Genomic DNA, 26,970 nt, shown 5'->3' on the forward strand with positions numbered 1-26,970 from the left:
GTGGCCCCAAGATAGGGCCCTATGTGTGAAAGCACTTTCAAATGACTGATCTGTTTGTTTGAGCAATCTGCATGTGAACAGGACACCCGTTTGACCAAACACTGGGCGAGTCTTTTTTAAAGAAACATGTTTGGAAACAATCATAATTTTTTTCAATTCATCTGGTTTTCACTACTAACATACTGCAGCTTTAAATAGGGCTTGGTGGAACAAGAGAATACAATTTATTTACAGCTTAGGCTGAACAAAATGTGTTGTTTTCACTGGAGAATTTAAGACGTGATGACAATAGTGGCTAAAAATAAAGGTACAGCGACAAAATGCAGCTGTATTTGAACACAAATGATAAAAGCACTGTTAATGTGAGAAATATCTTCCTTACTGTTTAAGCTTCTGGATCTTGTACATCACGAGCAACTTAGAGTTTCCATCTTTCAGCATTTCAGAGACATCCATGAGGTTGTTTCGAACCTGTGGAGGAAACATAACTATATTATAACTATAATTTTGACATACTATAATAGTTAACATAGTTATAGTTATATAGTTATAATAGTTAACATAACTATAACAACAACAACAAACATATTTTATTGAAAGAGCTGGAGAGAATGAGGAGAGCTGCAGCTGCTGGAGCAGGATTAATAACAACACAAAAGAGAAAGATTTACCTGTATGGAGAAAAGCCGGGGATAAAGCTCTGGTTTATGTGCCTGTAGAAAATCAGAGATGACTTTGGCCAAAGCAGCTGCTTCCTTCTGCTTCCCAGCATCGAGAAGACATTCAACAAGGTGTCTGAATAGAAACACCAGACGAAAACAACATGAATTATGAGCCTTCACTCCAGTGTTTTACAGCATGCATTTGAATTTCCAATGCAACCTCTTCAACAACAGACTGCAGAGTCAAGGCAAAGAACCAGATTCAATTTGAGATCAGTGACAAGCCTCTTTCAAATTTTATTAGGGATGAGTTTCTTTTGTGCTCCAGGATTACATGCCTACAACAATTAAACAGCCATGAAGGAGTTTGATCACACCATAAATATTTATTATGACCTTTAAAATCCATCTCTAAACAATTTTCTCAGTATAAGTGGTGTAAAACAGGCTGAACCCTGATTGAACTGAAGGTGAAGTGTATCTGTGAGCTGCAGGATCAGGATCACTGGACATCTGTGACATAAACTCAGTGCTTCAAAGGTCACAGCGGCATCAAAAAGCATCTAAAGGCTGCGTACTTGTCCTGATTATTGAGTTTCTTAACTTTGTACCACTGATTGTATTTGCTATCGTATCATATAATACACCTATATATCAATCGCATATGAACTATGCATCAAGAAAAACCATAACCCAGTTTTTTTCTTTTTAAAATCTGCATTTTTAAGTGAAACTAAAAAAACTATAATGTATACAAAATACTGAAATTTAAAGGTGTCATATGGGAAAATTGAGGTAAAAATATCCATAACATGACCTACATGCATCAAAAGAATGAGAAGAAATAAGGGCGATATTGTCATTAAAAAAATGTATAGTGCTGCAGAGATATCAACCTTAATTAGCATTAGCATTACTAGCCCCAGCCCGACAGGTGTCGTAATACCAGTTTCGGCCATGGGAGGTGGTATGCGGGCAACATAACCACCAGCCAACCTGCAATACACAAATAACTCGCAGGGCGTACCTGAACCTGATGTCAATCGTGTGGAAAGTACAGCCCACTACTTTCAGTTCAGGGAAGAGAGCGGAAGGATAGCTGAAGCCCTTGGCAAGAGACCAACACCCACTACAGGGAAACAACCGCGCTCGGAAACACAAATCAAATCCAATAAGTATTCCAGAGTAAACATCGGCACTGCTTTTAATCGCTGGAGACAACTGATGGACCTGAAAGAAATGAGGTTCGACTCTGAACTTGCAAGTTAGATGCTGTTAGTATTTCGCTAGAAGTTTGTTTTATATGTTTGTGTATTTGTTTTCGTGAAGTTATAACATAGAAATGTATCGAAGGCTATTCGATAAACGTGCTAATGTTAGCGTTGGCTAACCATAGCTGCGTTTGATAATTAGCTAGCTATAACTTAACGTTACCCATTTTATTATATAGGGCTGTGCATGTCTTTACTCATGTAGATCTCATCAGTAAAGACGCTCCTGTAATTAGAAGTATATCTCCAAATGCGTGTGTTCGGATCAGGATTGCCAGGTTTTCACAACAAATCCTGCCCAGTTGCTTCTCAAAACTAGCCCAATCTCGCCTCCAGAAGGTTCCCCGATAAAACATTGCTTGTCGGCGTTAAAATATAAGTTTTTTAGCAGGGTTGCCTTGGTATAATTCACATTTTAGGGGCTAAATATCACGTTATTTGTATTGGGGTCGCTGTGACCCGCGGACATGAAAAACAACCACCACAGACTTGGCAACACTGGTTGGCATTTACTACACAGAGCCGTAATTCACTCACAATCTACACAAAATCGATGTTAAAATCGCAGGCGATTCTTTGTCGATTTTGAAAGCGATTTTGTGTTAGTTGTCGGTAGACTAAGGCTCTGTGCAGTAACTGCCGCTCCACCTGAACCAGTGTTGCCAAGTCTGCGGTTGTTTTTCATGTCAGTTGAAAAACAATTACAGGAGCGTCTTTACTGATGAGAGGTGCATGAAAATCGCATTCGATATTTTGCACAGCCCTATATATCATAACTAACCTGCTCTGTCTATTCTGTTGGTCTCCTTGTCCTCTTTGCTTCGTGGTTCGTGGCGTGAAAGCATGTGAAAAGAGTCAATTGCGTGTGTCTCACGGTGAATGCTTGAGAGTTGCCACATTAGTTCTACCAGAAAGACTCGGGAGATAGAAGGATGTACAAAGCATACATTTATTGACAGCTCAGCGAGCACAATTATAAATTTCTTTGGCGGAAGGCCCCGTCCATGGTTTGTAATCCGAGGGTAGCGAATCTGCATTTCCTGCCTGAAGACGAAGGCAGGGGCGCTGCCGACCCCCCTGAAAGGTAAGGACAGGACCATCCTGGTGGTGGTGGCGAGGGTGGAGGTTGTTGTCGCGTCGGCATCTGCGAACTCAAACATGTGTAAGTACGATCTTTTATACAGGAGTATAAAGACGTGATTGGATAATGATGAAGGTAATTAGTGACGAAGTGATTGAGTCTTCCTGGCAGAACTTAGGCTAAAGCTTCCATTTCTACCAGAAAGACTCGGGAGATAGAGGAATGTACGAAGCATACATTTATTGACAGCTCAGCGAGCACAATTATAAATTTCTTTGGCGGAAGGCCCCGTCCATGGTTCGTAATCCGAGGGTAGCGAATCTGCATTTCCTGCCTGAAGACGAAGGCAGGGGCGCACCCGACCCCCAAAATTAGGTGGATTATGAGACCTCCAGACGGGGCCAGCCTTCCCCCCAAAAAAGTAGATGAAGTATACCCACCAGCCACCAGTTGTGAATCCTAAGGTTCCTGGAAGAAATAGAAAGAGAGTTAGCATGACCAGTATAATGACGTTAGATTAAACTTCTTATAAGTTTTTACAGAAATAGCCGCAATAGGCCAGACACAGACAGCCACGATAGGCAGACACAGACAGGCCTCGATAGACCAACAGAAATAGCCACGATAGGCAGACACAGACAGGCCTCGATAGACCGTATATAAATAGCCACGATAGGCCAGACGCAGACAGCCACGATAGGCAGACACAGACAGGCCCCGATAGACCAACATAAATAGCCACGTGTGCTAGACAGAGCCTTTTTTTTTTTTTCAGAAATGCGAAAAATCTTTCAGTATAAAGATTGTAGCGTTTATGATGAGCCTTAAAGTGCCTCATTACGAAGAAGTATTCAGAAAATTGCATGCACTATGATCAACATCTTAATTATGCTGTGCAAGTCTGCTAGATAAACAAGCACGAAACGCCCAGTGCTTTATTTGAACGTGTGAGTATAAATCCTTGCAGAGAATAAATTAATGCCCAGGCGCCGCAAGTGCATAGAAAAAAATGATACTTATAATGCTGTAGACTTGTGAAGTGATGGAGGCGAGATGCCGAGGAGACCGGCAGCCTTAATTCTGTCTGCTGGTCCGGAGAGACTTCATTCGTGCAGGTTCACGTGAGCGTACAGATGAATATTTGTTGATTGAGACCAAAGTCTTTTCAGGTGTTGAGACCCAAGCAGCACTGACGCGACATCTCGGAAAGCACCAGCGTTGTCAAGACCGTGTTTTTTTTTTGTTTTTTTTTTGTGGGTTGCCATTTCTGTCCTGGGTTTGAAGTGACCCCAATAGTGTCATATATAGCCCCTAGAATGTGAATTCTACCGATAAATCCCTTTTGAACGTGATTGGGCTATTTTTTTTTATTTTTATTTTTTTTATATAGTAGTAACTGGCAGTTTTGAGAACCTGGCAACCCTGGCCTGGAAGCACACGGAACTGCGTCAATGTTCACATCCTCTGCCGAGAAAAGCTTGTAAATCATCCAACACAAATGACTGCAGATAATCACCGCGACACGGTGCTAAGCCAACGATCCCGTGTGCATCTTAGAGGAACGTCAAACTCTAGATAGTTTGCGGGGCACGAACTTAATTACAGCAAGTAGATGAATAAACACAACAGCTTGAGCAAGTACAATCGCGTTGGAATCTGCGGTTGTTGTCGCGTCGGCATCTGCAAACTCAAATATGTGTAAGTACGATCTTTTATACAGGAGTATAAAGACGTGATTGGATAATGATGAAGGTAATTAGTGACGTCTGCACGAGATCAACAAGCTTCTTTGCTTTGCGGCCGCTTTACATACAAAATAAGCATTTGATCTACGTTAGAGCGTCTGGGCGCTCACAAATCTTTCTGCAGGGTCATAAGCAGAGCGGCAAGAGCGATTTGAACGGTGTGAACGCACAGTTAGGCTTCGGCTATGGCTGTAGTGTTGTTGTGAAGGTAGGGGCGGAGCATAGAGACTATGCCGTTTCTCGTTTGTTACTCTAGAGTAGACCAATTCACTTTATTGAGGCATACTGCCCACATCTGGTATGGAATGTGGAGTATGACTTGATTTTTTTTGCCAAACATTACAGATGGCACCTTTAAGATTTATGTATTCGAACTGCATATAAAATTCCAATGCATTTGGATTAAACTTAGTTTACACAAACAAACTAATACACTTATTATGATGCATATTTGTCAGTCCCGGGACGGGGTCTCGAATGCGAGCACCTGGTGGCCGGGCCTCCCCTCATGGGAATTTGAGAGGAGAAGATTTGAGATCATCAAATAAAAAAATTAAAAAATCTAAACATGCTTTATTTTCTTTATGTATGCTATGACTGTATTTTTCTTTTCTATGACACTGTACTGAATTATGACCTGAACTTCTTGACTGGTTTCATGATATTCACTCACATCGTGTGCATAAAACAGTAATCAAACATCAAAGGTGAAGCCACCTACAGCATCAGCTCAGCTCTCCATGTGTGATCAGGATCCTGAACCTCCTCTAGAGCCTCGAGGACCTGCGTGAGAGAAGAAACCATGGAGCCGTCTCTGTCCAGGCCTCAGGAACCGTCTGACAGACTGCAGATACAGCAGCGAGGCGTTGAACACCAGGAAATGATATCTAATGAAGAAAGAATGAAACAAGGGACAAGCAGGAAGAGACGGGAATAAAATAAGTCTGATTAATTATTTAAGATATCACTGTTGGGAAGATCAGAATCCGATTTCTCTTTACATTTCAATTTATACTGCAAGCGACCTTAGATCTCAAAGTGTGTGAATGAGTAATGAGTGCATGAGCCTTTCAAAGAGCCACAGGAAGCCTCGATGTCCATGAGATATAAAGCAATTATTGCAGGACTGAGGACTCTATTCTGGAGTCAATAATTTATCCATCAGAGAACGGCGTGTTTTAGCAGCAAGTATCTGAGCTGTATTCCCTCTGACTCTCTAAAGTCTCTAAAGAAGCAGTAAAGCAGGGATTACACATCCATCATCCAACAATTACAAGTTTACAGTAGATATAACATCATCGAGCCCTGCATGCTGGACATCCCTTGATAGTGTTTTACTTTTCTAGTGTTAATATTTCAAAGTTAACTCCACGAGGAGTTGCTTAGTGTTTATGATTGATGATCTGACATCCTGCTTAAATATATAAAACCTCGACACTCATGTTAAAGCCTCAAACTATTCCAATTCTATCTCAGAGGCTGTAACAAGGTGTTTCAAAGGGTGTAAAAGGTGTATATGTATTTAGGAGAAGGAAAACTGCTTTTTTTTATTATAAAAGAAGTCTCTTCTGCTCACCAAGGCTGCATTTAATTAATCAAAAATACTGTAAAACAATTGTAAAATATTATTAATAGTTTAAAACATTTGTTTTCTGTGTGAATCTCTGTTAAAGTGTAATTTATTTCTGTGATGCACAGCTGTATTTTCAGCATCATTCCTCCAGTCTTCAGTGTCACATGATCTTCAGAAATCATTCTAATATGATGATTTACTGCTCAAGAAACATTTCTGATTATTATCAATGTTGAACACAGTTGTGCTGCTCAATATTTTTGTGGAAACTGTGAAACATTACCAAATGAAAATAATATTTTACAAAAGAAAGAAAACAAAATATACCCTTATTCAAAAAGGATTGCATTAAATTGATCAAAGGTGAAGGTAAAAACATTTATAATGTTAAATAAGATTTCTATTTCAAATGCTGCTCTTTTGAACTTTTTATTGATCAAAGAATCCTGAAAAATAAATTGTACCATGGTTTCCATAAAATACATGTGTAAAAAATTGTTCTACTTCACAATAGTTTCTCCTTCTTCTCAGAGTCCTGTAATCTCCTCTAGAGTTTCAGATGAGATCTCAGTAATGTCTCGAAGCGTGCTCAGATTCGTCAAAGATGGAATCATCAAAAGACAGAGGTCGCAAGCATTTCTTACGAATGCTGATAACTTCAGTGAACACCCCACTGAGTCTCCTAAACTATGAAAGAGTAACTCTTTCTTAATGAAGCGGGTCACTTCAGACTTTTATTAATCATGACAAGAGATGAGAGAGAAGAATGTCAAGCTGTCTGGTCTCTGAGTCTCCACTAGTGGTCTCACTTCCCCATAGGCACCTCACGGCAGGCACTACATTTCCCACAAAGCCTTGTTCCTTCATCACAGTAATTGCACTCCTGTTAATTGCACCCAGGTGTCTTCACTTGATAGTCATTACCCTGCCTATATAATCCGGTCTGTTTCCATTTGTTTTCATGGAGTCCTTTTATTCCGTCACCCAGTTTCCTCGTCTTTCGAGTTCCTCGTCTTCCGAGTTACTGTTCCTGTTCCTTTTTTCCTGTTTGTTTGTTTGGAGGGATTTTTGGTTTTGACCCCAGCATGTTGGATTCTGAGTTGGAATAAACCCACAATGCATTTGGATCTCTTGTCTCCTGCATTTCACTGGGTCTCCGATCGTAACAGAAGGACACAATCAATGTCGAGATCCAGCGGTGTGGGACTTCATACCCGTTCCCCAGCCAGTATGGTGGAACGAAGGGCACGCTACGTCAAATTGACCACCCTCTGCCAAGAAAGGATTGAGGTGGGTGCTGTGGCACAAATGTTCTGGACCCTAGCTGAGGGTATGGGATATAATGATGCAAACCTAAAGGACACTTTCAACAGCGGGCTGGCTGACCCAGTTCCTCGAAATGAAATGGAGCAGTTGGACGCTTATAATTTCTGGGAGTTTGTATTCTATTTACGACATCGGTCTCCGTGGAATACCCCAGCCACACCTGTCTCTCCCGGTGGGATGGCCGATTCTAGAATGGGGTCTACAAACAGAAGGACCACCAGCCCAGCACCACTGCACAAGATGTCTGCCAGCCCAGCGCCACAGCAAAAGGTGGTCTCCAGCCCAGCGCCACGATGCAAGATGGCCGCCATCCCAGCGCCACTGCCCAAGATGGATGCTTGTCTAGTGCCTCTGCACAGGATGACAGCCACAGTTGACCCTCCAGAGTCGAGTCAGGTTCTCGTTGACCCTCCAGAGTTGAGTCAGGTTCCCGTTGACCCTCCAGAGTCAGGTCAAGTCACCGTTGACCCTCCAGAGTCAGGTCAAGTCACCGTTGACCCTCCAGAGTCGAGTCAGGTTCTCGTTGACCCTCCAGAGTTGAGTCAGGTTCCCGTTGACCCTCCAGAGTCAGGTCAAGTCACCGTTGACCCTCCAGTGTCAGGTCAAGTCACCGTTGACCCTCCAGAGTCGAGTCAGGTTCTCGTTGACCCTCCAGAGTTGAGTCAGGTTCCCGTTGACCCTCCAGAGTCAGGTCAAGTCACCGTTGACCCTCCAGAGTCAGGCAAGTCACCGTTGACCCTCAAGAGTCGAGTCAGATTCTCGTTGACCCTCCAGAGTTGAGTCAGGTTCCCGTTGACCTTCCAGAGTCGAGTCAAGTCACCGTTGACCCTCCAGAGTCAGGGCTAGTCACCGCTGACTTTCCAGAGTCAGGGCTCGTCACCGTTGACACTCCAGCATCAGGGCTAGTGACCGGTAATCTTCATGGGCAAAGTCAAGTCAGCGTTGTTCTTCATGGGCAAAGGCAAGTCATCATTGATATTCATGGACAAAGGCACCTCACCATTGATCTTCATGGGCAATGGCAAGTCACCAATGCTCTTTATGGGCAAAGTCCAGTCACCAATCTCCATGTCTCTGCTGAACTACCAGAGCCTCTCCACGTCTCTGCTGAACTACCAGAGCCTCTCCTCATCTCTGCGGAACTACCAGAGCCTTGTTACATCTCTGCCGAACTCTCTGAGCGCTCCACTGATCCTGTCGTCGCCACGGAGTCCACCCTTATCTTGTTCATGTTCTCTGTTTCAGACTTGCCTAACCAGACTTGCTCTCCAGTGTCATCGATCCCACTGTGGTGGTCTTCTGCGCCGCCCGGGTGGGCTTCTGTCTCAACCACACAAATGTGGTGGTCTTCTGCCCCCCCCGGTGGGCTTCTGTCTCGACCCCAGGGCTCCAATTTCACCTTGCTCCTCTCTGGATTCCTGCCCTGTCGGTTTGGCCCTGGGGACTGAATGTTATGTCCTTCTTGGACTTGTGTTTTGTTGTTGTTTTGTTTTTAGTTTTTGCTCCTCTTCTCTCTGTTTCCATCTATGGACCTGGCCCTCCATCCCTCCCCCTGAACCTCCGCCGGTCCACCTACCTCCTGGGCTCTTTGTTTTTGTTTTTCTTTCTGTTTTTCTCTCTGTTTCCCTCTATGGACCTGTCCCTCGGTCCCTCTCCTGATCCTCCGCCGGTCCACCTCCCTCCTGGGCTCTTTGTTTTTGTTTTTTGCACTTCTTGTCTCTGTTTCCCCATTTTACCTGGCCCTCCGTCCCTCCCCCTTGTCCTCCGCTGCTCCACCTCCCTCCTGGTCTCTGTGTCCCTTGGTCTCCCCTTGGGTTCGGGTGGAGCATCTGGTAGCTGCTCCGTGGAGGAGGGGGTAATGTCACGCTGTCTGGTCTCTGTTTCCCTGGGTGTCCACTAGTGGTCTCACTTCCCCATAGGCACTTCACCGCAGGCACTACATTTCCCACAAAGTCTTGTCCCTTCATCACAGTTTCGTTTCACTGGGTCTCCGATCGTAACAAAGAATCAGCTTCTATCATCTGTTCTCTGTTCTTTAGTTTACTCTACCTGGACTTGTCTTTGGCAATCTCAATGGCCTTCAGATAGTACATCACAGCCTTATCCAAGTCCTCCTGGAAATAAAACAACAACACAAATAGGAACACAATTAAAGATTTGAGGGACACATTTATTCAGCATTGAAGTATTTTGAGATTGTATCGAGAATGACTAAAGTGCATCAACCTCAGAACTCACAATATGTCTGTCTTTGAAAAGTTTATAAGTTATTGTTAAATATTAAATCCCTATGGAGAAGATGAATGGAATTTAACTTGGGAACCCAACTGTTGGAGTAAGTGTTTGTTTACTGTCTCCAGTGAAAAGAGTCTCTGTGAGATCCTGTGTTTCCAGAGTTTCCTCTCTTTATAAAGAACATGTTATATGTTCTCAGACTGACATGTTTAGAGTTCAGAGGTCAAAGACTGATGTTCTTTAATGAGTCAAGCAGATGGTTTGGACTTACCACTGTGTTAATGGAGCGTGAGGAGATGAGCTGACCCTGGCACAGATACGCTCGACACAGGAACTGATTGACTGGAGGTTTCCCTTCCAAGTACATCATCAAACAGTCCTGTGTGATCTCCCAACAGCCCAGCTGACAACACAACACAACACACAAGAGACAACACACAACACAGCACACAAGAGACAACACACAACACAACACACAACAGACGATGAGTGTGTCAGACGTCCTGCATGCTGATCACAACCAGGTTTATTATAGTTAAATAAAACTAAAATCATTACAAATATGTTACTTGTAATAAAAAACCATTAACGGAATAAGATAAAATAAAAAATAAAAATCTTATTTTACCTTCATTTAGTTTAACTTGCAAAAAATTGCTAAAATTGCTAAAATAACTGACAATTAAATAAAAATTAATAAAAACTACATGTACCGTATTTTTCGGACTATAAGTCGCACCTAAGTGTATGTCGCATCAATCCAAAAATACGTCATGATGAGGAAAAAAAACATATATAAAAATATATATATAAATTTATTTAGAACCAAGAACCAAGAGAAAACATTACCGTCTCCAGCCGCGAGAGGGCGCTCTGTGTTTTCAGAGTAGACTACAGGAGCACAGAGCAGCATAGAGCGCCCTCGTGGCTGGAGACGGTAATGTTTTCTCTTGGTCCATTTCTCTTGATTCATATCAAATTAATTTTGATAAATAAGTCGCACCTGACTATAAGTCGCAGGACCAGCCAAACTATGAAAAGAAGTGCGACTTATAGTCCGGAAAGTACGGTATATAGACATAAAAAGCTACTAAAAATGACAAAAAGACAAACAAATGACTAAAACCTTAACTAAACTTAAAGTAAAAAAAAAAAAAAAAAACACCTGAAAATTCCAAAATTAAAAAAACTATAATGATACTAAACCAACAGTGATTACAACACACAAGCTCCGATCAAAAACGTAAAGCATTTTATTATATGCACAAAACTTTGTGAAATAGCATGATTGATTTTTAAAAATATGCAGTATCTGTGTGCACATGTCATTGTCATTATTCAAGTTCAGTTAAATGAACAATATAAATTGGTTCAAAACAGCTTCAAAGCAGCTTTAATGTTTATGATTTCTTTGGGCAAATGTTCTGTACTGGAGTGCTGTGGATTATAGTGATGTTTTTATCAGCTGTTTGGACTCTCATTCTGACGGCACCCATTCACTGCAGAGCATCCATTGATGAGACACTGATGCAATGCTACATTTCTACAAACCTGATGAAGAAACAAACTCATCCTGATCTTGGATGCCCTCAGGATGAGCACATTCTCAGCACACTGTATTTTTACTGACATTCAAGCTCGAAAAGGTTTGAGCTCATAACATACTACAGTAGCTATAATGAACAGCTGCCACTTTATGTAAATTAATGAAACTATCAAGACCTATACAGATGAATAATCCGTGCTTGTGAATTGAATAAATATAGAGTGAATCCAGGTAAAAGTTCTGTCTGAAATGAAGCAGAAAGCAGAAAGCGTGTCTGATTAATATCTCAGGATGTGCTGATGGTTTATTGTGGCACCTGTAGAGATTGTTCAGCACACAGCACACAGAGATCAGACAGAGATCTTCCATCAGACGCTGCTGGAGCTGGAGCTCGGATCAGATCATACGCTTTCCTCACAAACACAGCATCTGACAACACAAACACACCTCGATCTGACTTTATTATACAGACTGCTGTTTTAATATCACAAGAAATAGAAATATCACAGGAACAGAATTCCTAAAGAAATAATTCACTATAATAACATTCTATTTTAAGAATAACGTTAGGTGTTTAAAATCAACCAGAAACTGCTAGCGATTTCAATATAAGATACTAAAACTAACACTAACAAACAATGTATGATAAATAAAATAATAAACACATAATTACCTCTTTTCTCCTGAGCTTTTGATAAATATTGTCGGATGCGAAAATCCATTTCAGAGCAGCAGTTCCGCGGTTAAAGTCGACGTTGAAAAGAAATCTATTGATTTGTATTTATTATTTACTTCTTGTTTATGTTTTGTGTTGCGCTGAGTAACTCAGAGAGTTTGGAGGCGTCTCTTAGCAACGGGATGCTGAACGGAAAGCGCGATGGGTCAAACTCGGTTCCTCAAACAGTCCAGATTTAACACGTGTTATAAGTATTAAACGTTTAACATCCCTAATAACATTTATTTACTTTATATTGCTATATCTAAATAAAAAAATATGTATTTGGATTAAAAGTAACTACATATTTAAAAAGGTAGGTACAAACATACTGCTTATTCAACCCGTCATTTCTTCAAAATGTTGAACATTTTAAAACATGTTTTTTAAATAAATAAAAATACTGCATGTGTGTTTTGTCTCAGTTCATCATAAATCTCTAGAAAATAAATAAATTAATAATAATAATAATAATAATAATAATAATAATAAACTATATTTTTATAAACTATATTGGTAAGAATGATGTAGAAATATTCAATATGAAGCTTACGCTGGTGATGTACCGGAGAGAAAACAGATTTCACAGTAAATTATCTACTTTTTAGCAGTCAGGAAAAAAAAGTGATTTAAAGCTTGTTGTTTTGTAGAAAGTCAGTTAGCATCAGCTGATAAAATGATATGTCAAATAGGCTATTATAATTTTGTAATTCATAATTATTGATTATATTATTTATAATTTTAAGCTAAAAAAAGTCTGTACTTTGATTTGGCAGTAAATGTGTAAAGTAAATTGCTTTGTCAGACTGGGGGGTGTTTTACCTCAACTGTGGGGTAAGTATTTTTGTTAAAAATCTAATAACATGAAAACTGTACATTTTTCATATTTTGTTTAGAATTTTCTGAACACATTTAACTTGTGTTTCACATTAAAAAATTACACAGTTCTTGAGGGAAGTGTTTTTCCCGGCTCTGCCCTGTATCACCATTTTAAGGCATTATTTTAACTAAATATAATATATAGACAGATTAAAACTAACTGCCAATATATAAAGGTGCAAATCAGCATCTATGCTTATCTTTCCTTTTTTTTCAAATGTTTAATATTTAAAATAACAATAATAATGTTTTTAAATAATAGAATAAATAAAAACACTTGTCTTCCTCAGTTCACCATCCATCTCTGAAAAAAAAAAATGTTTTAATCACAATCTTAATATCAAATTTCCCTTGATGTTTGGTATCTTATTAACCGAAGCCTAATGAGATGCAGATATTATAGACAGGGTTTGTCTCAGTAAATGAGTTTCAAAGACTTCGATTAACTGTGAGATTTACAGAAGTGCATCTGAGGTGAAAGATAGACTGAGCTCTAAACATCTCTTGATTTATTCATTTGCAATACATGTATAACAGCAATCTGAATTTAGTCAATTACAGCAAGCTCTTTTGTTCCCAGCTGGTTGTACATTGGTTTGCAAATTCATGACAATGTTTTACTTATAAAGATTAAAAACTTATTTTCTCCCCAAAGCTTTTTTTTAAACATGTTTGAAAAACATTTGCTGCATGGATAAAAAAATACATATAAAATATCTGCTGTACACATATCAGTCAAAATTGTGTTGAGAGAAGAAAAAATCATTTTCGAATCCTTTAAATTTTACAGTATTCAGACCAGAGGAAAATACAAAGCAGAAAATATAAGCAGCTATAAAATTATTTGTTATAAACAACATATAAACATTTAGAAATAAAAAGTATTTAAAGAGAAATATATCAACATCTCATTCTGCACGAACACAAAAGTTTCCCACGAGATCCGTTTGCAATCACTTGATTTTTAGTTTTCCTTATTACAGTGAAAACGAATTTTGGACATACAGATTATTATATAATTTAATTTAAATCTAATGTAACATTCTAATTTTGTCAACAGTCAATAATGAGATAACGAGCGTAGGGAGTCGGTCAGGAAAATGAACATCTCTAAATTCTTGTGTCCCCATCACACAGTCTGTGTTGATTGTGTGTCTGTGACGTCTCTGAAGCGGCTCCTTATTCACCATCAGCTGATCCTGAGGAAACTGAACTGACGTCTAAACACTGAGAGTCCTACAATAAAACACACAGACAGACACATATGAGTCTGATACATTACTGCTGTCACATCACATCAGCAGATCCAGCTCAGAAAACACAGTATATTCATATTACAGCCAGAGATTAATAACAGTAAATGATCAACAACTACTGTCACCTAGAGACACTGTAAGACATTAAAATATTAATATATATTCAAAATAAGTCACATCACAGAATTAAAAACAGTTTAAAGTACAGAGATTAAAGTGGAGCTGAATTATTATCTTATATTCTCCAATCACACACACAGGAGTCTGTTCCTCAATTTAGAAACTTGAAATAAACAAACACTCACAATAGAGTAATGTCTCCAGTTTATAATGTGGATCCATCTCCAGATCAGAAAGTAACTTCCTACTAGAATCTCTTAGTTTATTGTAAGACAGATTCAGTTCTCTCAGGTGTGAGGGGTTTGATCTCAGAGCTGAAGTCAGAGCAGCACAACCTTCATCTGTGACGTCACAATTATACAACCTGTAGAGAACAATGACGCAGTGTTAATTGTAGTTGAAGTGTGTGTAGTTTGTTATTGACTCTGGTCTCAGAGCAGGAGAGGAGATATAATGACAAGCATTGTCACATACTGCTGCTGACAGATTGAGATTTCTGCATGTTGATGCTCAATGCTGCTGTTTGAAACTGTCATGTGCTTCAGGACTGAACAGACACACAGAGCTGAATGTGAGATAGTGTTTCATAGTGATATAAGCACAGATCTGTCTGGAGAAACAGTCACTTGCTCCTCTAATAAACACCTACAGGAGGACATCTGCTTCACAGGAGCCATGTGTAACCATTACATCTCATTTATTAACTCTTGTGATCAAACACAGACTTTGGTCATGTTTGGTCTCATCCGGCAGATTAAAACTGAATAGAAATGTGTTGAACTCAATAGAGATTCTCAAGGTCCAAAGTCAGAACTATTGCCTACACAAGCATTGAGATCATGTTAATGGACTTTTCTTCTGACTCATCACCGGTTTACCTCCAGCTTTATTGTCTTTGGAGTTTATTTTCTACTTTGATGAACTTTATTTTCTTAAATAAGGCTTTTCTCAGGAAATAAGACAGAGATGAACAAGGGACATGATCGGTCCTGGAGGATCACAGAGTTTAGCTTCAACCCTGATTAAACTCACCTTCTGTAACTTTCTAGAGATCCTGAAGACACTGATTACTGTGTTCAGAAAGACTGGATTAACACACAGGTGAACAGGACACTAGAGCAGAGGGAGACCCAGACGAAATACTGCTCTCCCCGGGACATGATTTCAACCGAGGAGGACTTTAAATCGGTCCGTGTCATGATCCGGTCCTGTGTTCAGCTGTGTTTAATTGGGGTTGGAGCTAAACTCTGCAGGACTGTGTCCCTCCAGGACCGAGTTTACCTCTCCCTGATATAAGAGGAACATGAACCTGCTAATAGAGCAGCAAATAAATATATAAAATAAAAATACTGCTTGTGGTTTTACAGGTCTTGAGGGTCTTTTATCAATGATAATGCTGAACACTGAAGTGATTATAACTTTCATTCAGTCATTGATCACTGTAATACTGAGTTAAAACTAAACACATTCAGACTCTTGTCTGTTCAACTCTAAACCTCTGAGATATTCATCCTGCAGTAAGTCACAGAGACTCTGGATTACTATTTTACATGTTATCTGAAAGTTCATTATTGATCCAACTACCATAAGAAAAGCATGTGATGTAATGGAAATGAGTTATATGAACAGAGTTAATTTTGCTGAAATATATTTTGTTTCCTGAAAATTGCTGAATTTACATTAAATTATGGTTTACTGAGGACAAAGACATGTGACTATCAGAGAGATCTTACCACAGTTTCTCCAGTTTACAGCGAGGATCCTGTAGTACATCAGAAAGCAGCTTCACTGAATCTCTTAGTTTATTCAGAGACAGATTCAGTTCTCTCAGGTGTGAGGGGTTTGATCTCAGAGCTGAAGTCAGAGCAGCACAACCTTCATCTGTGACGCCACAATTATACAACCTGTAGAGAACAATGACACACTCTTCACTCTCTCAGATCAGATCAGTTTAGATGTGAATCCATTATTAATTGAGGTCAAACACAAAACATGATCATAAGACATCTAAATTTAACATGCAGTATTTAAAGACCCCTGTTTTAGAAATACTTTAACATTTTTAACATTGTATACAGTAGAGAATTAACAATTTCAAATACTCATACTGCCATTTTCTGCTGGATCAGGTATCGGTCAGACAGGGCCTGTCCAAATCCGATATTGTTCATATATTCTGTGTTACTGTTAATCTGCACAATAAAGTTTTCATGCACTATATTCCAAGTGTTCTTAAGACATATGACAGTTTAATGTGAGGTACAGTTGAATATAAGTCCTTAATTTTCACACAAACTCTTTTCTCCGCTGTGGCTGTCAGTCATCATTCATCATTCAAACCCTGATCACATTCAGTTACTACAGTCAGCTCGGTAAAACTCTCTCAAAGATCATTCAGTGTTCCCATTATTAGACTTGATTGTAGATAAATGTCTATGGTTTTGCATAAAATAACTTTATCTTGCTGGAGTTTATTGTTGTTTCTAAATCATGTAACTTGATACCGGATGTCTATTAGAACAAAACATGGGAGAAGAAAAGACTATAAAATGTTTTTAAGCTGCACAGTAATTGGAATTTAAATCGGTTAAAAGAAAATCAACTGTTGCACAGATATAATACACGACACATCAGTATCTCTTCTCTTTGTTCTCTGAACTGTTTAATGTGAAGTGCTGCGTACATCGACTGCTTCAAGTGCATCATTCTGTAAGTGCTTTGTGCTGCAATGTATTTGTTCTGTCCTTTCCATCATATGTTGTTGAATATATGTATAATGCACTATACATTTAAAAGAAATGTCTTTTCATTTTATAGCATGTGTTTAAATATAAATATATTGTTGTTCATGAATGGACTTTACAACAATACAAATAGCAACATGCAACATTTTACCAGATTTAGTGCTACACTTTTATTTGTTACCTACTAAATACGTTTTTTTACATTATATATTTAGATTTATGTGAATCTAGAAAAAATATGTAGCGCTCCAAACAAAAAGTTCTTAGTACTGCAGGTGCGTAGAGCCAATGGCATTAGAATGAACAGGAGGAATGGCTAACCGCACACTGATCCACTCAAGACTGAAAGTCTACAAAAATTATTTATTTTTCAATTTGCATCGTTCACCCTTTTTAAGCATGTCAGCAAATTAAGGACAATTCAACTGATTGAAACGTTTGCTGGTGTCCATTCTGTTTTTAACTCACATGCACTTTGCACTTTTTTTGCACGATGCAAATCGAAAAATAAATCATTTTTGTAGACTTTCAGTCTTGAGTGGATCAGTGTGCGGTTAGCCATTCCTCCTGTTCATATTTAGATTTATAAAATAATTGTGCTTTTTTTTTTTTTGAATTAGCTGCTGAATTACTCACTAACCTAGTTTATAATTTTTATATATATATATATATATATATATATATATATATATATATATATTATTTATAATTAATTAGTCTGTATTTAGTAGATTGTTAAAGAGTGATTATAAGTTCGAGACACAGAGAAATACAAATTATACATTAAAAAAATAAATAATAATAATAATCAGGCCCCATCAGAACCAATGACTTTTGCAATGCTGTTTATTTTAATACTGAAAAGCTGTGGCTGAACACTTCATATTTACTTTAAATGTGCTTCCTGTGAGAGTTATATATGATCTTACCTCAGTTTCTCCAGTTTACAGCGAGGATCCTGTAGTACATCAGAAAGCAGCTTCACTCCTGAATCTCTTAGTTTATTCAGAGACAGATCCAGTTCTCTCAGGTGTGAGGGGTTTGATCTCAGAGCTGAAGTCAGAGCAGAACAACCTTCATCTGTGACACCACAATCACTCAACCTGTAGAGAACAATGACACACTCTTCAATCTCTCAGATCAGATCAGTTTAGATGTGAAACCATTATTAATTGAGGTCAAACACAAAACATGATCATAAGACATCTAAATTTAACTTGCAGTATTTAAAGACCCCTGTGTTAGGAATATTTGAACATTATTAACATTGTGTACGGTACGGAAGCAACAATGTTGATACTCATGCTGCCATTTTCTGCTGGATCAGGTATCGGTCAGACAGGGCCTGTCCAAATCTGATATTGTTCATATAATATTCTGTTACTGTTAAGCTACAAAAACATTTTAAAGCACAATAAAGTTTTCATGCACTATATTCCAAGTGTTCTGAAGAAAAAAAAAAAGAAAAAAAGAAAAAAAAGCTGCTGTACATTACAACATTAGCTGCTGAATTATCCACTAACCTACTTTATTTTTTTTCACATATATATATTTTTTTAATTTTTCTTTATAATTAATAATGCTGCATTCCAGGCAGGTTTTTGAGCTGCAAGTCACGATTTCAAACCACGACTAATGACTTTGTATCGTTCAAGTCACGCCAAACTTCCTGAGCGCAAGGAATTGTAGCTAGAATATTATTTATTTTATTATATATTTTAGTGCGATGTTACATTGTCCTTAAATAGTTTTTTCAACGTGTACCACTTGCATAAACACTGCATCCGTAGGCAATATTATTCGTAGGGGCTGCCATTGGTGTTTCACGTGCTGTGATGTCAGAACTCGGAGTACATCGATCTAGTACGAGTTCACGAGTGGGAAGTCACGGGTTTGACTGCCGTTCTAGTGCACTTTCACGGGTTTAATGTTGGAAAAACACGGGTCATGGGTTGCCTGGAATGCGGCATTAGTCTGTGTGACGAGTGGGAACGGAGCGAGACGCAGGAGTAATTGGAAAGGGGTGAGTGGCGCAGGTGTCTCTCATTTCCAATTACTCCACCGGCCTCGCTCCATTCCCACGGCTCTCAGCCCTGCCCCACTCGTTACAGTCTGTATTTAGTTGATTGTGAAAGAATGATTATCAGTTCCACACACAGAGAAATAAACTCTATATGGATTTAAAAAACTGCACAGGTATCAGATCAGGATCTGTATCAGATAATACTGAACCCCGGTGTCAGAATCAGTGTTGGAGACAAAAAAGACAGATTGGAGAATCTCTAGTTCATTGTGGAGTGAATGAAGTTGACAGAAATGCATACAGACAGTTTCTGTTCGTGAGAACTTGAAACTGTTCTGTTATTAAGATTACATTTTGTTTATCTTCTGTTAGATTTTTCACTTGATGGTATTCATGTAATTGTTTCTGTAACAAATGCAGATATGCAGAACCTGATTTTACCAAGTGAGACATGTTCCTGGGACAACATCGTTGTTGACCCTGGAACAACATTGTGATTAACCAATCAGATTTTTAGAACCAGTTTATAGATTTTGTGAAGTTTAAGCTTAAAATCAGTGTTTGGTGCTTGTACATCAGTGTCATCTATCATTTCCTCTGATTTTAGGGATTACTCATGGTTAAGGTTAGGTTTAGGTGTAGGGATATGGTTAAGAATATATTTTTGGAGTAAAATGTTGTTCCAGGGTCAACAAAATATGTTGACCTAGGAACACATCGAACTTGGCAAAATCAGGACGTGCATGCAGATATCCTTTACTGTACAGATAAACTACAGTGAACATCAGAACCAATGACTTTTGAAATGCTGTTTATTTTAATACTAAAAAGCTGAGGCTGAACCCTTCATTTTTACTTGAAATGTGCTTCATGTGTCAGTCATACATGATCTTACCTCAGTTTCTCCAGTTTACAGCGAGGATCCTGTAGTACATCAGAAAGCAGCTTCACTGAATCTCTTAGATTATTCAGAGACAGATTCAGTTTTCTCAGGTGTGAGGGGTTTGATCTCAGAGCTGAAGTCAGAGCAGCACAACCTTCATCTGTGACGTCACAATGTCTCAACCTGTAGAGAACAATGACACAGTGTTAATTGTAGTTGAAGTGTCTGTAGTTTGTTATTGACTCTGGTCTCAGACCAGGAGAGGAGATATAATGACAAGCATTGTCACATACTGCTGCTGACAGAATGAGATTTCTGCATGTTGATGCTCAATGCTGCTGTTTGAAACTGGCATGTGCTTATGAAGTAGTGATCAAACACAGAATTGTGTCATGTTTGGTCTCATCTGGCAGATGAAAACTGAATAGAAATGTGTTGAACTCAATAGAGATTCTCAAGGTCCAAAGTCAGAACTATTGCCTACACAAGCATTGAGATCATGTTAATGAACTTTTCTTCTGACTCATCACCGGTTTACCTCCAGCTTTATTGTCTTTGGAGTTTATTTTCTACTTTGATGAACTTTATTTTCTTAAATAAGGCTTTTCTCATGAAGTAAGACAGAGATGAACAAGAGATGTGATCGGTCCTGGAGGATCACAGAGTTTAGCTTCAACCCTGATTAAACTCACCTTCTGTAACTTTCTAGAGATCCTGAAGACACTGATTACTGTGTTCAGAAAGACTGGATTAACACACCGGTGAACAGGACACTAGAGCAGAGGGAGACCCAGACGAAATACTGCTCTCCCCGGGACATGATTTCAACCGAGGAGGACTTTAAATCGGTCCGTGTCATGATCCGGCCCTGTGTTCAGCTGTGTTTAATTGGGGTTGGAGCTAAACTCTACAGGACTGTGTCCCTCCAGGACCGAGTTTACCTCTCCCTGATATAAGAGGAACATGAACCTGCTGATAGAGCAGCAAATAAATATAGAAAATAAAAATACTGCTTGTGGTTTTACAGGTCTTGAGGATCTTTTATCAATGATAATGCTGAACACTGAAGTGATTATAACTTTCATTCAGTCATTGATCACTGTAATACTGAGTTAAAACTAAACACATTCAGACTCTTGTCTGTTCAACTCTAAACCTCTGAGATATTCATCCTGCAGTAAGTCACAGAGACTCTGGATTACTCTTTTACATGTTATCTGAAAGTGCATTATTGATCAAACTATCATAAGCAAAGCATGTGATGTAATGGAAATGATTTATATGAACAGAGTAAATTTTGCTCAAATATATTTTGTTTACTGAAAATTGCTGAATTTACATTAAATTATGGTTTTCTGAGGACAAAGACATGTGACTATCAAAGAGATTTTACCTCAGTTTCTCCAGTTTACAGCGAGGATCCTGTAGTACATCAGAAAGCAGCTTCACTGAATCTCTTAGATTATTGTCAGACAGATCCAGTTCTCTCAGGTGTGAGGGGTTTGATCTCAGAGCTGAAGTCAGAGCAGCACAACCTTCATCTGTGACACCACAATATCTCAACCTGTAGAGAACAATGACACACTCTTCACTCTCTCAGATCAGATCAGATTAGATGTGAAACCATTATTAATTGAGGTCAAACACAAAACATGATCATATGACATCTAAATTTAACATGCAGTATTTAAAGACCCCTGTTTTAGAAATACTTTAACATTTTTAACATTGTATACAGTAGAGAATTAACAATTTCAAATACTCATACTGCCATTTTCTGCTGGATCAGGTATCGGTCAGACAGGGCCTGTCCAAATCTGATATTGTTCATATAATATTCTGTTAAGCTACAAAAACATTTTAAAGCACAATGAAGTTTTCCTGCACTATATTCCAAGTGTTCTGGAGACATATGATAGTTTAATGTGAGGTACAGTTGAATATAAGTCCTTAATTTTCACACAAACTCTTTTCTCCGCTGCGGCTGTCAGTCATCATTCATCATTCAAACCCTGATCACATTCAGTTACTACAGTCAGCTCGGTAAAACTCTCTCAAAGATCATTCAGTGTTCCCATTATTAGACTTGATTGTAGATAAATGTGTATGGTTTTGCATAAAATAACTTTATCTTGCTGGAGTTTATTGTTGTTTCTAAATCATGTTAATTGATACCTGATGTCTGTTAGAACAAAACATGGGAGAAGAAAAGACTATAAAATGTTTTTAAGCTGCACACTAACTGAAATTAAAATCTGTTAAAAGAAAATCAACTGTTGCACAGATATAATACACTACACATCAGTATCTCTTCTCTTTGTTCTCTGATCTGTTTAATGTGAAGTGCTGCGTACATCGACTCCTTCAAGTGCATCATTCTGTAAGTGCTTTGTGCTGCAATGTATTTGTTCTGTCCTTTCCATCATATGTTGTTGAATATATGTATAATGCTGAATGGACTTTACAACAATACAAATAGCAACATGCAACATTTTACCAGATTTAGTGCTACACTTATTTGTTCCCTACTAAATACGTTTTTTTACATTATATATTTAGATTTATGTGAAACTAGAAAAAATATGTAGCGCTCCAAACAGAAAAAAAGTTCTTAGTACTGCAGGTGCGTAGAGCCAATGGCATTAGAATGAACAGGAGGAATGGCTAACCGCACACTGATCCACTCAAGACTGAAAGTCTACAAAAATTATTTATTTTTCAATTTGCATCGTTCACCCTTTTTAAGCAAGTCAGCAAATTAAGGACAATTCAGCTGATTGAAACGTTTGCTGGTGTCCATTCTGTTTTTAACTCACATGCACTTTGCACATTTTTGCACGATGCAAATCGAAAAATAAATCATTTTTGTAGACTTTCAGTCTTGAGTGGATCAGTGTGCGGTTAGCCATTCCTCCTGTTCATATTTATATTTATAAAATAATTGTGCATTTTTTTTTTTGAATTAGCTGCTGAATTACTCACTAACCTAGTTTATAAGTTTTGTTTATATATATATATATATATATATTATTTATAATTAATTAGTCTGTATTTAGTTGATTGTTAAAGAGTGATTATAAGTTCGACACACAGAAATACAAATTATACATAAAAAAATAAATAATAATAATAATAATAATCAGGGCCCATCAGAACCAGTTACTTTTGCAATGCTGTTTATTTTATTACTGAAAAGCTGAGGCTGAAACCTTCATATTAACTTTAAATGTGCTTCATGTGTGAGTTATATATGATCTTACCTCAGTTTCTCCAGTTTACAGCGAGGATCCTGTAGTACATCAGAAAGCAGCTTCACTGAATCTCTTAGTTTATTCCCAGACAGATCCAGTTCTCTCAGGTGTGAGGGGTTTGATCTCAGAGCTGAAGTCAGAGCAGCACAACCTTCATCTGTGATGTCACAATATCTCAACCTGTAGAGAACAATGACACAGTGTTAATTGTAGTTGAAGTGTGTGTAGTTTGTTATTGACTCTGGTCTCAGAGCAGGAGAGGAGATATAATGACAAGCATTGTCACATACTGCTGCTGACAGAATGAGATTTCTGCATGTTGATGCTCAATGCTGCTGTTTGAAACTGTCATGTGCTTCAGGACTGAACAGACACACAGAGCTGAATGTGAGATATTGTTTCATAGTGATATAAAGACAGATCTGTCTGGAGAAACAGTCACTTGCTCCTCTAATAAACACCTACAGGAGGACATCTGCCCAGACGAAATACTGCTCTCTCCAGAACATGATTTCAACCGAGGAGGACTTTAAATCGCTCCGTGTCATGATCCGGCCCTGTGTTCAGCTGTGTTTAATTGGGGTTGGAGCTAAACTCTGCAGGACTGTGTCCCTCCAGGACCGAATTTACCTCTCCCTGATATAAGAGGAACATGAACCTGCTGATAGAGCAGCAAATAAATATAGAAAATAAAAATACTGCTTGTGGTTTTACAGGTCTTGAGGGTCTTTTATCAATGAAAATGCTGAACACTGAAGTGATTATAACTTTCATTCAGTCATTGATCACTGTAATACTGAGTTAAAACTAAACACATTCAGACTCTTGTCTGTTCAACTCTAAACCTCTGAGATATTCATCCTGCAGTAAGTCACAGAGACTCTGGATTACTCTTTTACATGTTATCTGAAAGTTCATTATTGATCAAACTATCATAAGAAAAGCATGTGATGTAATGGAAATGAATGAAATTAACTTAATCAGAGTCAGTTCTGCTGAAATATAGTGTGTTTTGCTGTTTATATTCCTAGAATTGACATTAAATGATGGTTTACTGAGGACAAAGACATGTGACTATCAGAGAGATCTTACCACAGTTTCTCCAGTTTACAGCGAGGATCCTGTAGTACATCAGAAAGCAGCTTCACTGAATCTCTTAGTTTATTCAGAGACAGATCCAGTTCTCTCAGGTGTGAGGGGTTTGATCTCAGAGCTGAAGTCAGAGCAGAACAACCTTCATCTGTGACACCACAATCTCTCAATCTGTAGAGAACAATGACACTCTTCAGTCTCAGATCAGATCAGTTTAGCTGGGAGCACATTATTAATTGATGTCAGATACAAGACATGATCATAAAACATCCACATCTAACATGCAGTATTTAAAGACCCCTGTGTTAGAAATCTTTTAACAGGGCCTGTCCAAATCAATATTGTTCATATATTCTGTGTTACTGTTAAGCTGCACAATAAAGTTTTCATGCACTATATTCCAAGTGTTCTGAAGACATATGACAGTTTAATGTGAGATACAGTTTAATATAAGTCCTTAATTTCACACAAACTCTTTTCTCCGCTGCGGCTGTCAGTCATCATTCATCATTCAAACCCTGATCACATTCAGTTACTACAGTCAGCTCGGTAAAACTCTCTCAAAGATCATTCAGTGTTCCATTATTAGACTTGATTGTAGATAAATGTCTATGGTTTTACATAAAATAACTTTATCTTGCTGGAGTTTATTGTTGTTTCTAAATCATGTAACTTGATACCGGATGTCTGTTAGAACAAAACATGGGCGAAGAAAAGACAATAAATGTTTAATGTGAAGTGCTGCGTACATCGACTGCTTCAAGTGCATCATTCTGTAAGTGCTTTGTGCTGCAATGTATTTGTTCTGTCCTTTCCATCATATGTTGTTGTCTATATGTATAATACACTATACATTTAAAAGAAATGTCTTTTCATTTTATAGCATGCGTTTAAATATAAATACATTGTTGTTCATGAATGGACTTTACAACAATACAAATAGCAACATGCAACATTTTACCAGATTTAGTGCTACACTTTAATTTGTTCTCTACTAAATACGTTTTTTTTTTACATTATATATTTAGATTTATGTGAAACTAGAAAAAATATGTAGCGCTCCAAACAGAAAAAAAGTTCTTAGTACTGCAGGTGCGTAGAGCCAATGGCATTAGAATGAACAGGAGGAATGGCTAACCGCACACTGATCCACTCAAGACTGAAAGTCTACAAAAATTATTTATTTTTCAATTTGCATCGTTCACCCTTTTTAAGCAAGTCAGCAAATTAAGGACAATTCAACTGATTGTGGTTAATTGCTGACTTACTTAAAAAGGGTGAAGGTTGTTTGCTAAATGAGCACTGAAGATAGCAATGCGCTGAAACGTTTGCTGGTGTCCATTCTGTTTTTAACTCACATGCACTTTGCACTTTTTTGCACGATGCAAATCGAAAAATAAATAATTTTTGTAGACTTTCAGTCTTGAGTGGATCAGTGTGCGGTTAGCCATTCCTCCTGTTCATATTTAGATTTATAAAATAATTGTGCATTTTTTTTTTGAATTAGCTGCTGAATTACTCACTAACCTAGTTTATAAGTTTTGTTTATATATATATATATATATATATATATATATATATATAATTTATAATTAATTAGTCTTTATTTAGTTGATTGTTAAAGAGTGATTATAAGTTCGACACACAGAGAAATACAAATTATACATTAAAAAAATAAATAATAATAATAATAATAATAATCAGGCCCCATCAGAACCAATGACTTTTGAAATGCTATTTATTTTAATACTGAAAAGCTGAGGCTGAAACCTTCATATTTACTTTAAATGTGCTTCATGTGAGAGTCATATATGATCTTACCTCAGTTTCTCCAGTTTACAGCGAGGATCCTGTAGTACATCAGAAAGCAGCTTCACTCCTGAATCTCTTAGTTTATTCACAGACAGATCCAGTTCTCTCAGGTGTGAGGGGTTTGATCTCAGAGCTGAAGTCAGAGCAGCACAACCTTCATCTGTGACGCCACAATCACTCAACCTGTAGAGAACAATGACACACTCTTCACTCTCTCAGATCAGATCAGTTTAGCTGGGAATACATTATTAATTGAGGTCAAACACAAAACATGATCATATGACATCTAAATTTAACTTGCAGTATTTAAAGACCCCTGTGTTAGGAATATTTTAACATTATTAACATTGTGTACGGTACGGAAGCAACAATGTTGATACTCATGCTGCCATTTTCTGCCGGATCAGGTATCGTAAATAAACTTTTGCACAACTATAATACACTACACACTTCACACCTTCACTTTCACAAAAAAAAAGAAAAAAAGAAAAAAAAGCTGCTGGACATTACAACATTAGCTGCTGAATTATCCACTAACCTACTTTATTTTTTTTCACATATATATATATATATATATATATTTTTTTATTTTTCTTTATAATTAATAATGCTGCATTCCAGGCAGGTTTTTGAGCTGCAAGTCACGATTTCAAACCCCGACTAATGACTTTGTATCGTTCAAGTCACACCAAACTTCCTGAGCGCAAGGAATTGTAGCTAGATTATTATTTATTTTATTATATGTTTTAGTGCTAA

The 26,970-nt window shown here is 38.0% G+C and overlaps 1 protein-coding gene and 1 long non-coding RNA gene across 2 annotated transcripts; both read right to left on the reverse strand.

The window, feature by feature from the left end:
* Positions 1-382: 382 nt before the first annotated feature.
* LOC113077851 (cilia- and flagella-associated protein 46-like) lies at positions 383-12,270 on the reverse strand. Its single transcript, XM_026250119.1, has 7 exons — positions 12,113-12,270; positions 11,756-11,868; positions 10,165-10,296; positions 9,708-9,772; positions 5,481-5,646; positions 672-795; positions 383-471 (listed from the first exon to the last, which is right to left on the reverse strand). Exons 1-5 carry the CDS (start codon positions 12,159-12,161, stop codon positions 5,508-5,510), a joined length of 498 nt encoding a protein of 165 aa, XP_026105904.1. The 5' UTR covers positions 12,162-12,270; the 3' UTR covers positions 383-471; positions 672-795; positions 5,481-5,507.
* Positions 12,271-13,543: 1,273 nt separating this feature from the next.
* LOC113077844 (uncharacterized) lies at positions 13,544-24,434 on the reverse strand. Its single transcript, XR_003281394.1, has 4 exons — positions 24,403-24,434; positions 16,143-16,313; positions 14,595-14,773; positions 13,544-14,269 (listed from the first exon to the last, which is right to left on the reverse strand). It is a non-coding gene; the product is annotated as an uncharacterized LOC113077844 (long non-coding RNA).
* Positions 24,435-26,970: the final 2,536 nt, after the last annotated feature.

Source organism: Carassius auratus, unplaced genomic scaffold, assembly GCF_003368295.1.
Source record: "Carassius auratus strain Wakin unplaced genomic scaffold, ASM336829v1 scaf_tig00023288, whole genome shotgun sequence".
Lineage (NCBI taxonomy): Eukaryota > Metazoa > Chordata > Actinopteri > Cypriniformes > Cyprinidae > Carassius > Carassius auratus.